This window comes from Bactrocera latifrons, unplaced genomic scaffold (assembly GCF_001853355.1).
Source record: "Bactrocera latifrons isolate USDA-ARS-PBARC rearing strain unplaced genomic scaffold, ASM185335v1 scaffold_1, whole genome shotgun sequence".
NCBI lineage: Eukaryota > Metazoa > Arthropoda > Insecta > Diptera > Tephritidae > Bactrocera > Bactrocera latifrons.
This window is the reverse complement of record NW_017534407.1, coordinates 4307529-4324900: the sequence shown is the minus strand read 5'-3', so window position 1 is coordinate 4324900 and position 17372 is coordinate 4307529. Positions and strand designations below refer to the sequence as shown.

The 17372-nt window shown below is 36.4% G+C and overlaps 3 protein-coding genes across 4 annotated transcripts in view; 1 reads left to right on the top strand and 2 right to left on the bottom strand.

Annotated features, from left to right (window-relative positions):
* Positions 1 to 8804, bottom strand: part of LOC108964965 — a 68252-nt gene extending 59448 nt beyond the window's left edge. For both annotated transcript variants that reach the window (XM_018927059.1, XM_018927068.1), the window contains exon 1: positions 8743 to 8804. The gene's annotated coding sequence lies outside the window, so the exon portion shown is untranslated. The remainder of the gene's footprint in view (positions 1 to 8742) is intronic.
* Positions 1 to 8826, bottom strand: part of LOC108978108 (glucose transporter type 1-like) — a 93607-nt gene extending 84781 nt beyond the window's left edge. Inside the window, 1 exon segment of the mRNA XM_018948237.1 lies at positions 8743 to 8826. Coding sequence (XP_018803782.1) covers positions 8743 to 8763 — 21 coding nt within the window. The 5' untranslated portion in view covers positions 8764 to 8826.
* A 3938-nt stretch (positions 8827 to 12764) lies between these two features.
* On the top strand, positions 12765 to 17005 carry LOC108978096 (gustatory receptor for bitter taste 66a). The gene is made up of 6 exons (XM_018948230.1): positions 12765 to 12999; positions 13062 to 13646; positions 15911 to 16200; positions 16276 to 16461; positions 16632 to 16721; positions 16811 to 17005. Exons 1-6 carry the CDS (start codon positions 12765 to 12767, stop codon positions 17003 to 17005), a joined length of 1581 nt encoding a protein of 526 aa, XP_018803775.1.
* Positions 17006 to 17372: the final 367 nt, after the last annotated feature.

The window sequence follows — 17372 nt, the reverse complement described above, 5'->3', positions numbered from 1 at the left end:
TAGCTGAAGGACATTGAGCGAGTGTTTGAGCCAACAGCTGAAGAGAAAGACACAGCAGCTTACAAGCTCTAGCTGCCATAAGCTTAAGAAGCTTATGCCACACCAGAACAACAACAGCAGTAATAGCAAGAATTCGAGCATATGGTGAGCACAGTGTGAACTTTGTGGGCACGAACATGGCCACAAAGTAAATTTCGCCATTGTTGCCCGAATGCTAAACATGTCGCATGCTGTATTTGCATACACTCCACACATACACACAAACACACACGCACATGTGCGGTAATGTAAGCGCATTTTGTTGTTTACTAAGACACATATTTGCTAATACATAATAGCGGGTTGTTGAAATATTCGAGTAATGTAAATAAATGAATTGGGTTTTCAGTGACGAGCACAGCACAACAGCTGACAAATACCCTGCCGCTCACGCGCCTACATCTATGCTATATGCTGCCTTAGTAAGTGTTTTACCAATACAAGCAAATGTTGCTCTCCCGATTACGTTTAAGGATGTGCTCGACAAATTTATCAATAGTTCACAATGTAACATAAAATGTTTTCTGTGGCACGCACACGCATACATTTACAGCTTAGGATACTTATGTATGTCTTTATTGCAGGTTCATAAATAGAGACAGTAGCGGCACAAAACAAACCAAGGAAGTGTAGATATTTTTGAGTTATCCATATTCATATACATATTTACTTATATATAAGCATATGTGCGTAACTCTTGAGCTTCTACAAAACGCTTGACAAACGACAATCAGCACTTGGCCGCATAAATATGCCCCTAAATGTATACCCCACTAGAAATATGTGGTTTTGTAAGCGTGTGATAAATTTCGTTGTTGTCAACATCAAAAAAAATCATAGTTTGTGCTGGGACATGCTCACCCGCAGGCTGAAAGATGTTTCCCATCAACATAATGTTGCTGCACGGTGGAGCTTTAGGCGAAAAAATATAGTTTGGGGAGCCTAGATATTTTATATTTGATTGATGAGGTCTTCTAAAGAGTTACTTGGTTAGAAATGGTTGACCAGATTGAGACGCTGTAAGAAGTTATCCTGTCAACGCGGTCGCATCTTTTTTCCTAAGGGTCACCGGAATTGGCGTCGCAATGACTGAGTTTCAAATATTTTTTGTTACAATTAGAAATTATAATAAAATGTTTCATTTTTTAAATGAGAAATTTTTTTTGAAAAATTCTGGATTTTTGGAAAAACTCGAGGAAACGCATGTAACCATTTAGGGATGACGACTGCCAGATTTCACATATTCTTTAAATTTTGGAAACATACGCTCCTGCGTGACTTCTTAGGCAACATGAAGGTGTATACCGAAAACTATAAAATTTTCGAGAAATTGAAAAAGTTAGCATACCTTTAGGATGCAAGGAAACAATCCAGTATGAATGCTATATATAAATGCCGAAGAACATATGGAAAAAGTAAATATAAACATGTTTTTAGAATGTCTTATAAAAATACGAATATTATTACCACATGTAACTTGAATTTTAATACCGAAGAACTTGTGGACATTTTTAGAAGTTTTTGTAAAGCATAACTTTGGGATGATGGATTCTTTCTCTTCTTTATCGGCTTGTCCTTCTTTCTTTAATTGCGTGAGGAAAGTTTCCTGAGCGCCATTCACTTGGGAGTGGCCAGAAACGATTCCTTTACCTCCGTCTTAGACCAAGTATCCTCTGGTTAGCCAAAAAACATCCGTTTCAAGGCGAGCTAAGGAGAGAAACGAATTATTCTTTCTCAGGTGTGTGCAAAGGTTAGGACCCGCCACGTAAAAAACACTCCCAATGAAAGAAAGAATGCAGCCTAGGCTGCGAGACTCCTTACGGCTGTAAAAAATATTATGCTTTCGATTTCCAAAAGTACTGTAAGTTTTTCGAACTTAAATAAAAATATATAAAAATTGTCGAAAAATTAAAAAGTATAGAATACCTTTGCGATGAGAGAAAACAAATAATTTCAAATACAACGCGACTAGCGAGGAAGCCTAGAAAAAATTTATTGCGATATTTTTAAGGAGTTGTGATCTCATTTCAATATGTTATTCGCCAAAATCCTAACAGCGGCTTTTTCAAGTTTATGTTTTCGAGGTTGGATTAGTTTGGTAGAAATCTGTTCAGAAAGGTATAACGATTATTACTAGATTCCGGGTGGTCTTTTACTATAAACTGCCAATGTTTCAAAACTGTTTATTCACTGACTCCATTTTTTGCATTTATGAAACAGATATTTAGGTTAGGTCTTTTTGAAATATATACCGCGAAAAAATTTATAAAGTGGATAAGAGCAAGATTTTAACATTTCGAAACTAAAATCTTAACTAACGAAAGATCAGTGAAAGATTCAAAAAGTTTGCCGTTGAGGATTTTTTAGAAAAATTTCCAAAAGGTCTCTGAGTAGAATACCACGCTTAGGAGCAGCGAGAGAATCAATTTCTAGGGACGATCATTGAATAGAACGCAGTAGCCTAAAGAATGAACTCAAAGCCGCTAAGAAGATCAGGATGGATTCCAAGTCCGGAACCGAAATCACTGCTAGAACTATATGTAACAGGCTCCGGGATGCTGGCTTGAACGCTCGACGTGCCGCAAAAAGCCAATTTTAACTAAAAAACTGCATCAAATGTGGGCTATGAAGAATCAAAACTGGACTGAAATCGATTGAAAGAAAGTAATCTTTGCTGACGAGTTCCAGTTCAGCATGTAATGTAGCGACGGGATAAATTTAAAATTTCTTTTTATAAAAAATTTCAGAACTTTATACTTTGTTATGACTTTCGGCGCAATAACATTATATAATTTGAAGTTTGAAATTCATCGAACAGATCTTTCAATTTTTTGAATATGTTTGCTTGAGGTTAGGTTGATATGTGAAATATGCTTTAAATCAAAATATCCAAAATTATGTAAAAACTCTTTTTCTAATAACTTCTCAGTGTTATTTTTACTTTTTACTTGATTTTTGAGGTTAGAATTTTGAATGAAGTTAAAGTTTGGACAAACCTACAGGTAACAGTTAAACCAATTTGGAAGAATATGTAATATATTATTCGCTTATAAAACATGTTGGTTTGTATTTGTTGCAAGATTTATATGGGCAGATCTCTAAAACATCGCGTTAATATCTTTACTTGGATTTTTTAATATCTGTATAAAAATTATTTAAGAATAATCGAAGACTTCTGTCAGATATCTATGACTTGTACCACTGTGTAAATATATGTATATATATTTCTATAAGTCTGCATATAGTCTACTGCAAATCTGTTGGGTATAACAGTTTGTCTAATTTTTCCCTTTACTGCTTGTTTCTGTGGATGAGCGTCACTGTCAGTTCTAGTATTTACCACTACCGTTTGGTTGCTACGTTCCCCTTCATTATCGTTGTTGCTGCTGCATATCAGTGCTTTCGCAACACACTCTGTTGCATGTTGTTGTAAATACTGCTTAACTTGTTTTTGTACTTATTTGTTGGTGTGTTGTTTTGTATTTTCGGTAGCTGTTAACGGTGTTTTTTGAATTGTTGCTGCTGCTTGCTACCATGCCACATGTTGTAGTTCATGTGGCATGCGACTGCTGGGTAAGCATTGAAAATATTTTTGTCACTGTTGTTGTGCAATCAGCTAGATTTGTCACATGTAACCCCTCTTTTTGTCGCCAATCCGGTCCCCATTGTGTTACTTTGTTCTATTGATTGTTATGATATGCAATGATAATACGCCGAGCGGCACGTACGATTGAATTCTGTTTACGCTTTTCGGTGTTTTTGTGCTTGTTGGTTTTTATGTTGTGACACAAAACACTTGTACATGTGACCTTAAAACAATGAAAACAGAAATCCATCCACATGTTTGTGCGCAATTTGGTATAGGTGGAATCCAGGATGAGCAAGTGTGTCGTAAGATAATATTTTCTCTTTGAATTTCGAATGAGAGAACATAAGGAAGAATTTTCATAAAAGTTTCATCAGTTCGAAGAAGTGACTCTCGGTTTGTCAATGAAGAAAGTAGCTGTTAAAGGTATTACAAACTTGTATGAGATCACCAACTCCTAGTATTTTAATACTAGGTTCCTAATATTTCTAGACTGATGGCGACAGCCATCAATATGAAGTATAGTGGAATGAAATAGATAACTAAGAAGGTTTGTAATATCTTCAAGACGCTTTGTATGTAAACGAAATCTAATTCCAGGAGCTGTCCGACTTCACGAGAAACTTATTTTATTTTGGCAGTATACATCATTCCCATCTGGAAGAACTGAGTTTAGCCAACATAGGCTTCTGATCGAATTCGGACTGGTCCCTTTTAACTCCGCGTTAAAAATCGTACAAATATATATTTATACCCTGAACAGGTTATATTAAGTTTGTCACGAAGTTTGTAACGCCCAGAAGGAAGGGTCGGAGTCCCTGTAAAGTATATATATAAATGATCAGTATGTCGAGTTTAGTTGATTTAGCCATGTCCGTCCGTCCGTCCGTTTTGAAATTTTGCAAACGTCATTTTCTCTTCAAGAAGCTGCTCGTTTGTCGAAACTGCCGATATCGGACCACTATAACATATAGCTGCCATACAAACTGAATGATCGGAATCAACTTCTTGTATGGAAAACTTTCACATTTGACAATGTATCTTCACAAAAGTTGGCACATTCTATTTTCTGCGGCAACAATGTAGTCTCCGAAGAACTTGTTCAGATCGGTTTACAGAAATGTATCTGTGAAGGGTATTTAGATTCGTTGTAACCGAAGTTAACGTTTTTTCTTGTTTTTCTAGATTTGGTGAATGTTTTGGTGAATGTTTTTGTGCATTTTTTGGTGAACTTTTGGTGAATTTTTTGGTGAATGTTTTGGGTATGAAGCGTGTTATTGGTGGCATTATACCAAACGACATGAATATTTTGCAAAAACGACATCGAGCAGTGGTCGTAAAACGAATCGTTAATAAGGTAGCTGAGGACCCTACATTCACCCGCACGCAGTCTTACTGATGATAAGATGTAGGTTTATGTATATGACGTCAACACTTAGTCTCAACAGTAAAACGAAAGCCACTACAAAAACCAGGAAATGAAAAAACCCAAAATATGCTGATGCATTGAAAGCCATCCCAGCCGATTCTTATAATTAATCATAGTTATTCTATGTATTTAATAATTATTTATATTAAAATACGTCAAATTTGATCAGATGAACTTATTTTAACTTGTTAATTATTCACGAAATTTACTTTTGCAATGAGTCAGTCGGCTTATCAACATTGTCACCGACACACGCCATTAAAAGTAATCGAATGTAGGCACATCACAAGGTTGACAGACAAACTGATAAGCTTCTATTTTGATATTTCTATGCTTAAAAAAAAAGACTGCAAGATTTCTATCGTCTTAGCAAAACCATTTTTATACTACTCAACACTAACAATGGCAGCGTAGTCAAGGTTTTTAGTTTTTAAATATATAAATACTTGAAGTACACATATATCAAGATAATTTCATAGCTGGGTTGACAGTTGATTCATCCTTGATATGATATAAAATTAAGAGGAAAGTTAAAAAATATATACTAAAAATTTAAACCGATGTCTCGCATAGTTTTTAGAAAGTGAGTAAAAAGTCAAGTTTAACAATTATTCTTAATTTTAATTTTTTTTATTTTCTCACAAAAGTTTTGCCTGTTCAGTCAGCTCTACTAGTTTTTCTGATGATGATGAGTACAATTATGGAGGCAAAGAAACCGAGCATAAGACTTTTCTACATGTTTTGTATAAGCTCATTCATAACAATAATAGCTTGCAGGCTTTTGATCTGGTCAAAAAACAATTTTTTTTTTTTCAGTCCAAAATCGACCAAAATTTGAAATAAATTCAAGATTTTTTAAAATGCCGGCATTTGGTACATTTTGGATTTTTTTTTCTGACCATACGTTTTTTAGGTTTGATTCACAGAGAAGGCAGTCTGAGACCGAAATTATTATACCAACAAACGGCTGAGGGACACGAACTAGTTATGCAATCAAAGGGACTCTTCAGGTTAGTGTTCATTATCAACTCAATGGAGGAGCACTCAGCAGTACAAATGATATTACATATCGTCACCTAAAAAATGAAAAAATCGTTGTCAGATTTTTCGTTCGCCTGTGACCGTATGTAGCCATCAAGACCAATTCTCACGTATGAATTACTTATAATATCAAAAAATTAAATGAAATACAAAGGGCAAAATATTCCTTATGCTTCTACATTAACTGCCTACAGATGTTTTCGTACGGAATTAGCAACTTATAATGGTGTAAGAATAAAGGCGGTTGTTGGATGGAAAAGAAGAGTTATGAACATAGCGATATTCTGAACCAGCATACATTAATCGATCGGTCTATATACTGTCAATACTGAATTTCACTGTTGCCTTCCAGGTGGTAGCATCATATACCAATTTAAACGTGGCTTGGAAGGAGGATAGTACTTTCTCAATCTATAGCCACGAGTTCCATATAAACTGCAAAGCAGGGACGGGAGAATACTTCAAAGATCTTGAAATCTATCTTTTCATATGTTTACCAAACTCAGCTAGCATCTTCAAGACGGATTTATTAAGCATAGAGAAGATCTAAGGAATTCAACTGAATAAGTACGAAGGGAAACAAAGAGGCACCATATACACACCAAAGATAGGAAGACGGCATTCCAGCCTTGCCTACGGTAAAAGCAAATTTCAGCTTCGTCGACACATGTAGGAAGACTTTAAACTCACTGCCAGGTCCACTCCACTTGCTTATAATTTGTGTTTCCGGTCTTAGAACATTTTCGGCAAGAAAATGCAGACTTCTTGGCCAAAGCACGAGCTTTAAAGACACAACACAATCCGCGCAAGGAACGATCAAAATGAAAGAGATAAATACGTAATTCGGACAGACAGTTTATAATAGTAAGAAATCTACAGACAGATGCCAAGTGGCGAAACAGATATGGCCAAAATGCGGAAAGACAAGAACTATGGACATTTAAACAGGCCCAAGAAAAGTATATATCGTCACCTAATGCAGAACAGCGTATTATTAAAAAAAATTGATGAACAAATTTAGGGCGATGATTGACTATCCCGTAGTGGAGTGCACGAGTGATTTCAACATCGATTTATCGCATTTTGACCGAATATTTGAGCTTACGAAAGGTGTGTGCATGGTTTGTTCCGCACAAATTGACTGACGAATAAAAATTAATCAGAATCCAACATTCGAAGGACATCATTGTGACCGATTATTTGATCAAAATCACATTTTAACCATTAACTACTCCCCGCATTTACCTGATATGGCACCATGCGACTTCTTCCTTTTCGGAAAAGTGCCTTTGTCCATGAAAGGAAAGCATTATGCAGACGTAGAGGCCATTTAAAAGGCTTGCACCGGCATACTGGTGTCTATACCGGCCAACGAGCTAAACACTCGGAGACTATTTTTATACTCTCGCAACAAAGTTTCTAAAGAGAGTATTATAGTTTTGCTCACATAACGGTTGTTTGTAAGTCCTAAAACTAAAAGAGTCAGATATAGGGTTATATATACCAAAGTGATCAGGGTGACGAGTAGAGTTGAAATCCGGATGTCAAAATGGCGGAAACCGAAAACTTATAAAATGTCATAACTAAGACGTAAATAAAGACATTAAAATGAAATTTGGCACAAAGGATCGCACTAGGGAGGGGCATATTTGGACGTAATTTTTTTGGAAAAATGGGCGTGGCCCCGGCCCTTACTAACTTTTTTGTACATATCTCGAAAACAACTACCTTCCTTACTTGTTATTAAATTGATTATGCCGAAAAACCAATTGATCTGCTTGTTTTTTTAAATAGTGTTTACTTTGGAAAGAAACTTGTGATATCATTTTATAACCAAAACTGAAATTTTGTTCCTATATGAGTGGTTTTTATTATAAATTTCTCTTTCGCTTGAGTGGATATTATAATTATTTTGAATTTTAGGTGACTGTATAGACTTACAACCACCAAAAGTGAGCATTTGTCATTAGTAATGCTTTAAAAATGGTAATGTTCTATATCTAAAAGGATACTAAAATGTGTTTGGCACAGAAGAGCATTTCAGTGCCAAAGGGTGAGTTGGAAAAACGTCGTCAAACACTTGCATCCTGTATACGCCAAAGCAAGACATTGTGCGAGGATATGATATATTTATTCCACTCTATTAGAAATATTAGAAGTTATCAATATTTCTATACCAAAAATATCTTTTGTGTTCTCTCAAGCATTTGGTGAATCTTCCTCGCCGAAGCACAAACACTATTGCGCGTGCTTCAAAAGACACATTAGCGCAGGGTTACATCGTAAGAGTTACCATTTTTTCTTGCATTGCTTGTTCGATTTGGTCTTTTTGAATGCTTGGTGAATCAAATAGATTTAACATTAAGGGATTTTTGAGGTAAAATGTGAGTTGTTGAGATCTTAAAAAAAGACTTTTACATCACAACTTTGAATAGCATATAATAAAGATGAACGTTGTAATAAAAAATATATAAAAAATGTAATGAATAATGAAAGTAAGTTCAATAAATTTTATTAAATCAAACACTCAACTTAATTATTTATATTCCACTGAAATAATTAATGAATTAATTTGCATTAAATATAATATTAAATCAAGCATTTACAGTATATATCAGTAATATACATTGATGATAGTAGCACATACCTCACAATTTACGCAGGCCATGTCGTTGCAATCAAACTAAAAAAATAAATGTGTCACTACGCCTACCAGCCGTCACGGTCACCAGATTCTATCCGCTCCTGTATGTGTGTGTGTTTGCCTGTGTCACGTGAACACGTCGTGAACTACGCGCTATGCCACCAAGAATCCAAGAATACCGCACGCAGAGACGTCAACAACAACTTTCGCTGCTGTCTGGTTGTGGTTCGATTGTCGAACAACAACAACCAGCGGCACAGAAAACGTCTTCCAACTGCTTTCAGCTGTCTCGTCTGCTGTCTGGTATCCTGTGGCTGCTACTCGAGTTTCACACACTAATGACTACTACGTGTTGCGTCGATGTGATTGGCAGTAACGCGCACTGTCGCTCGCTTAGATTAGCGAGTTGTGTTGCTGATTTTTTTTTTTTTTAATTTTAATAAATTTTGACGTTTTGGGCTTAAGGTTTCACGGTTCTAATGTTCTATTATCAGATTTGCTGGAAAAACTGCATTCATGACGCTGAAACTAAGTATAGACACACTGCTCGCTTATTTGTAGTGTTCTTTTCACCACTTCAAATTTCTTTCATTGGCAGCGCTGGCGATCTGAAAAATTAAAGGAAAAGTGTAGGTGTTGAGGTGATAGAAAATATAAGGAATGCAATATTATTTAGTATTTATAAATCAAGATATCTTGTTCCCTGCAACACAGTCGTTCGCACTCATCGCTCTCTGCAACCTTTCCAGTAATTACTACATTAATTAACCGAGGAGCGATTGCCACACCCAAAGAGACACACATAAAAAAACTTAAATATACCCTAGACCACATTCACGGGTATTCACCAAGGCTGTTGGCGCTCAAAAAAGCCCAACGCGTGCAGCAGCGTTGCATGCAATCAGCAATATTGTAATTCATATCAAGCATCGAGCGTTGAAAGCGAGTTGCAACATTATTATTAATTTGGCGTGGCACTCGTAGAAGTTCGTCGTTCGCATTGAATTCATCGAATTGCATTGAATTAAATTATTTCATTGACAGAGTGAAAATTGTAAACAAAGCGCCAAAGTAGCGCAACTGTGAGCAGCAGCGTGTGTGTGTGCGTGCGCACTTTCGTAGCTTTTGAACCCGCTTAACTGTTAATGAACAAAGTTTCAAGTACAGCGAAGAGTTTTAATGTGAAGAGTGCGCGTAATGAATAAATACATCAATGCGCTGATTTATATCTGCCATCTGTGGGCGGAGAAATGCACCGAAATATATTACGTATACGACAGGGTGTACTTGATTTTATTGCACTACCGATATATAGTACAATATAATATAATAAGTAGCGATTACTAACTTCTCCCGACCAACATAATCACCATTTTTTTTAAAGAAAAAGTTGAACTTTATCAAAAAAGTTTGTGGTCGTTGTTGGCCAGCAAAAATTTAGTTCAAAACTGTGCTTGTTAATTGTAGGGAGAACTATATTCGATAGTGATGAAGCTGCTTGAACCGAGCGGTTACATTTTAGAAGGCTGCAATCCAAAACTATTTGGAATTCTGATTTGAAACTTTATTATATTATTTTTAAAGGTACAGTCTCTAGAAATGTGAAAGAGTAAATTTTTTTCTTTTACTATCGCACTAGAAATAGCCCTTTACAGGATATTATACTCTCATTTTTAAGATCTTCCTATCCAGCGGTATTAACTCTTTGCACTCCGCACGACTTTGGACGGTGTCTATTAGCTACACAGTGCCACTTTACAAACAGAAACAAAAGCAGAAACAAACTCTCGTATAACTCATCATAATTTTAGATTTAAGTAACGTATTATAATGATATTGGACTGATATGAATTAATTGAGATCGAGGAATATTTAATTGAATGTCCCCTGGTAGAAGATATCCGAGAGATATGCCTGAATTACGGTGTGCTCTGAGAGGGCACAGCGGAGTGCAAAAGGTTTATATAGCACGAATAATTTGACACCCTTTGAGTAAGCCACAAAAAAAAAAAAAACAAAAATCTTCAGAAATCGATAACGATTTGTGGAGCTAGAGAAATTGTTTAGCTTTATGCAGTGACTATTGTGCCAGAGATTTAAGAGACGCATAGATCGGAAAACATTTTCATATCAAATACTAATTTGTTTTTGGTTTTTTTTCTTAATGAAAGGTATAACCTTCGGGCCTTTCAGGTACTGCGGCTGGGTTTTAGTACAATTCATATGTTTATAATTCAATGCCGAAGCATTATAAAGTTTATGGAGCACTTTGTAAGATTATTTGCGTTCTTCTTCTTCTCCATATAACATGTAAACACAGATATAATGAGAAATTTAAAAAAATATTATTTTATTCCAGAAAAAGTTTTCTTCTTAATTACCCTTTCGATGACGAACACGCTGATCGAAAGGGACGCCCTAAAGCCGTTGTTACCGAGGAAAATATCAAAAAAATCCACGCAAACTCACTTTTGGCCAAACACCAAACCGAGTTTATGATTCAGAGCAGTGTTTGAATATTTTGAAGAGTAATAAATCCAATTTTTTGAGTCGATATGTGACTAAGGATGAAACATAGCTGTATTATTTCACTCCGAAGTCTAATCGACAGTCATCAGAGTGGACTGCTCACGATAAGCACGCCTCAAAGCGTGCAAAAATGCAACCGCCGCCGACTGGCAAAGTTATGACTATTTGTTATAGACTACCTTGAAAAAGAAAATACTACCAAAAATCACTACATCATAGCGTTACTAAAAACAGTTTAAGAGCGAAATCGCCGAATACCTACGGCTTTTGGAGGAAAAGATAGTGCAGTTTCATCAAGGCAATGCACCGAGTCCCAAGTCAGTGAAAAAGAAGTGAACTACGAATTACTTCCGCATCCACAGTATTCTATAGATCCTCTGCAATTATTTCCTGTTTTAAGATCTCAAAAGAATACTCGAAAATTTTTTTGCAATGAAAAGGTGATCACCGAAACTGAAAAAAAAAAAGAATTTTGTCCAAAAAATATGTTTTACTATGGTAGGACGGGCACTTTTCAATATATCTATTATGTCGGTTTTAATTATCAAGACCCTTTGACTTTATATTGCTTTCACACAATTAATGTGATTTAAGGAACTACATTGAATTTATTATTGCGAACCCTCTGCTGCGAGTCTTCATACCAAATAAATAAATAAGTTTCATATGGCGTGGGGACGACAGTCTTACTTTGGAATAGCGGAATTTAAGCAGCAGTTGGCATTATTAATTTATGTACCTCACTTTTCACAATATTCAATTATTTTACGCAGTTGTCAAAATGGAAAATGCAATAATAAATTTTATTCATAAATATGAAAACTAAAAAGTTGGCGCTTAAAACCTCCCCGGGGTCACAGGTGCGCTACTATATTTCCTCGATTGACACTTCATAAAATAGATGACTTTTGAGAACAACAAACAAAAAAAAAAAAAATACATATATTTTCAATTAATTTTTATTGCGCAGTAATTAAATGCTCATCAAAAGAGTTGCACTTTTTAAAGCGATCGATTTGTAATTAATATTAATTAACTGCTACTCTCAACACAATCAAATATGCAGCATTGCATTATGCGCGCCATTATTTAATTTATGTACATAGCCGTAGTATTGCCACTGCCATTCGTCATCATTTCCGTTGATAATCGCAATTATTTATAGATACGCAGTAGATGTTTTGTTATTCCCAAAACATTAACGCCGCTCGACTGGCCACCTGACTGACGGCCACGCCACCGACCGAGCGCCCGTCTGTTATCCTTAATCTCCTGTGTGCATATTAAATGCATTTAATAATGCTAAGTGCCTGCCAGCGCATGGTAGCACCAACCAACCGGCACAGCACCGTCAGTGGCCAGTATACGCTACACCGTTAGACGCGACGCAACGCAACGCAACGCATTCGTCGTTCGTACTTCGACGTGTTGACTGACTTAAGACAAATTGAAGTTTCAGAAAAACACACAAGTTAAATAGGGAAGAATAACAGGCAATGGCACATCAGACGGTGCAACCGATACTGGTGCACTTCGGCGCCCTATTTACATTCTGCAAGCTGCTCGGCCTTTATCCGCATGACCTGCAAGCATTCCGACGCTTACACACGCTGCAAAGCAGCAAAATTGGCACTGCATTTGTTGTTGCCACTATGTTTGCTGTTGTTGTACTTTACAATTTGCTCATATACTTTTTTTCGAGCGAGGATCACGAATTGAAAGCTTCACAAAGTGAGTATTGCACTTTCATACTACAACTATAACAAGCTAAAGCATAACGCAACATCCTATAGGCACGTTGACTTTCGTCATTGGCATATTTCTGACGTACATCGGTCTCGGCATGATGATCACCGATCAGTTGTCCGCTTTGCGCAATCAGTCGAAAACTGGCGAGCTCTACGAACGTATACGCGCCGTTGATGAACAGCTAATGAAGGAGAATGTGTACGTAGACATCTCGAAGACAGCGAAAAACATACTTTTAATGATCGTAATCACGGTCGTCTGCGAACTGATCATTTTGATATCCACCTATATAACGTTGGTTGATCTTACGGACTGGAAAGCGATACTGTGGCTATTTTCTTGTTTCCCAACCCTTTACAATTCGTTGGACAAGATTTGGTTTGCGAACACTTTGAGTGCTTTAAAGCAACGCTTCTTTGTTATTAACACTGCGCTCGAAGACATGGTCGAGTCGCATGAGCGACTTAAGCGTTGGACCGAAAACGGTGGTGATGGTGGTGGTCAGATTTTTCGAAGACCATCCATTGCGAATGTCTCAATCGATCCGTCGCTGGAATACTTGTATAAGGAGCTTACGCACATGGAGTCGGTTAAGGCATACAATATGGCGAGAAATAAAATTTCACCAAGTGAGTACTAAATTGTTGTATTGATTGTGGCGCATTGCAGTTTTTTTGTAGAATTCGTTTCGAGTTTGAAGAATTTTGAAACAAAAGTGTTGACTTGGAAAATTTTTGTTCAAATATTCATTATTTTATAATTTAGACTCGCTATAAAATTAAGTTTACTTGAGTCCTTATGGCTTAAAACATGCTTTAACAACATATACGAATATAGAGTTATAAAATTTAATTTTTTAAATATTACAATATTATGAAAAATATTACTATTTACAAGAAGAACAAGAGAAGTCACATGAATTGGAATCTACACGGAGAATTCACAAATCAAATTAAGAACAATTTCTAATAATCTGTCAACTACTAATTGCCTCAGCTGAATTGAGTGAAACTCAAGAAGAAATACGATGAGCCAGTTAACAGACTCATTTGAGCATTGTATGTGTTTACAAACAATGTTATATTGAAAGACATAAAGGATCTGGGTGTTAAAACTGATCTACAAATTATTTGGTAAAAGATAAACCGTTAAGGGAAGTGAAATATAGAAATTTAAGATAAACCTTACACAGCGACATCTAAAGTAAAAATATTTTCTGTAAACGATACTAAACTGAGACCAATGTTGACTGCTTATATCGGAGGTCATCTGGAGCATTGTGATCTATGAGTCTGAAATTAGGGACCAAATACCTGTTACTTGCAGTAAAATCGTTCGTATTAGAAATTGAGCAAACATATTTTAAAACAACGAATATATAAATGCAATGAGATTCGCCTTGATTTTTTAGCGGTTTTGGTGTGGTTTTTTTGGTTTCGGTCCTTTTTTTCCCATCATTCCAATGATTGTTGACTTCTTTGTATGTCAAACTCATAAATTCATGTCTCATCGGTAATTATAATTTTCTCCCAGAATGTGGAATCGGAATTCGCACGATCAAGCATGTCCACAGAGACTTGTTTACGGTACTCTTTTTGAAAAAAATTCAGCTTTATTTGGACGAGTAGAGCAAAAACGTGTTTCAACTCAAAATATCAACCAAAATCATTCGAACGGACTCGTCAGAAACGTCAAGCTCTCTTGTCATCTCTCTAACACTTGCTGTTATTTTCCAGCACCATATCCTTCACTTTTTTAACACGTTCGTCGTCCAGAACGAGGCATGTCTTCAACGATCTATCGACCGCCTTTGGATTCTTTGTACCATTCGTAGGCTTGTGGTTTTGATAAAGCTGAATCACCAAAAGCCTTTTCCAATATTCGCAATGATTTCGTACACGAAATTTGGTTCGAAATACAAAATTTCAGACAAATACTTTGTTCGATAGAGAGATAGCAGACGATCCCAACATAGCTAATGAATCGTATCAACTACTCTTATTCACGTATGTGTATAAAGCGTGTCAATTCCATACTCGTACCAAAGGCCCTGAATTTATTCTCATATTCTAGTCGAACTTTGAAACAGCTTTTATCGCTCAGTCGCCATTTGTGCAAGATTTGTACCCCTTTTGACTTATTTTTGTACCTAAAACAGAAAAATATGCTTGGGAGAGTGTGCCATGGTACTTAAAAGACTTTAACCTTTTATTTATGCTTATTCTGAAAATTCTATGTAAACTTGAACTATTGAAGGATTTTTCTTTTAAATTTTGTATTTGCCTTCGTATACATATTTACTTACTTTATGCTGACTTAAATTTAAACTTTTTCGGTACTCTTCTTGTCACGTTATGTATTGCTTAAAGCACTTAAGTTGACATGATGTTCAAAGAAATTATACCAGAAATGAGAAAAGTTTAGTGTCGCTTATTTTATACACATTTTTTAATATTTTTCGGTCTGCCCATTTTTATATACACATTCGTTATTTACTTTAATTTATGTCGTATTTGCTATACATAAAGCTTTTGTACTTCGAAGCTTTCATATTCCAAAGATTTCGTATTCTGAAGTTTTTATATTCAAAAGCTTTTGCATGACAAAGCATTTATATTTCAAAGCTTTCACATACTGAAGCTTTCACACTCAAAAGCTTTCTCATACTGAAGCTTTCATATTCTAAAGCTCAATTTGGCGCTTTCACAAACGAATGTTGAGTATTGTGAACGAAAAGTCGTTGCTATAATGTATTTAGTTCTTCTATTACGAAATATGTTCACGAAAGTAAGAGCAATGACTAACACAATGACATGCTTGTCATTAATTAACTCCAAAAATATATTAAAACCATTTAAATTGTAGACATTGTATTATAATTTTTCTATCGTAGTCGCACACTCTCTCAACTCATTTGGCGATGCACTGGAGCCACCAAAGAAACCATATAAATACATCAGCCAACCGCCAACATTCAATATGGTCTACGAAAGCGAACTGAATAAGGATATCGAAAAGGTGGAGGAGAAACTAAACAATTTGTGTCAATTGCACGATGAAATCTGCGAAATTGGCAAACTGGTGAACGAGCTATGGAGCTATCCGATATTGGTGCTAATGGCCTACGGTTTTCTCATCTTTACAGCACAATTGTATTTCTTGTATTGCGCCACGCAAGGCCAAGTAAGCAATGTGATTGAGCAGCGCGTGAAGAAGCGTTTCTTACTACACATTTTCTTAACAATCGACTACTTGCAGGCCATACCATCGCTGTTTCGGTCGGCGAAGAGCCCCACCATAACGACCATTTTCCTCAGCTACACCGCCGGCAAGTGCATCTATTTGATTTACCTCAGCTGGAAGACGTCGCTCGAGTCGAAGCGCACCGGCATTTGTCTGCACAAATGCGGTGTCGTGGCCGACAATAATTTGCTCTACGAAATTGTAAGTGCTCATCCATTGTTGTGTATGTGTGTGTGTGTGTGTGTGAGGCTGTTGGTAGTTGCACATTTGAGTGCCCATCAGCTTTCGCATATTTACAGCCAGACATTTATAATGCAAATTCTCAATTGTAACCTTGTTATTCCCGGTTTGCGTGCGACTATGCGAAATAGGTCAACCACTTATCACTCAAATTACTAAATCACTCAGTTGATTTCTCCGCTTGCGGTTTCTTCACCCTGGACATGGAGACGCTCTATGGCGTAAGTGACCGTGCTCAATAGCCATTGCATGCTCATAATTGAAAACTATAATTTATTATTGTTGTTGTTGTTGTTGTGTCCCCGTACAGGTGAGTGGCGGTATTACGAGTTACCTCATAATTTTGATACAATTCAATTTGGCGGCCCAGCAGGCCAAGGATGCCTCAAATGCTGCGGAGGCAAATTACAATACGATGCTCACCACAGAAGCTGACAACACCACAGCGCTGATGGACTACTTCACCACCACATTTATGCCGTACGCACAAACCGACCTCTATTAGTGCGGTGTGGCGCTGCACCATACGTCTATGTGTATGTGTGTGTTTGTTGGCGAAATCTTTACAGGCTGACGATTCATTTGAGATTTAAATTGCCATAAATTTTGCACATTTAATTCACTATTAATCAAACACTTTTGGATTCAATGCTTCGATATATCAATTTTACTGTGTCTTTGTATTTTGGGGTGTGTGTATAACCCTCTTATACATATGTATATGTATACGAATGTCAAATTTATTGCTTCACATAAATACAGTTGAGTGCATAAGCTTTTATTAATGTCCTAACCATTTAAACGTTTAAGAGCGCATTAAGAAATTCGATATTTTACTGTAAGATGGCAAGATGGCAAGTATGTCAAAATGT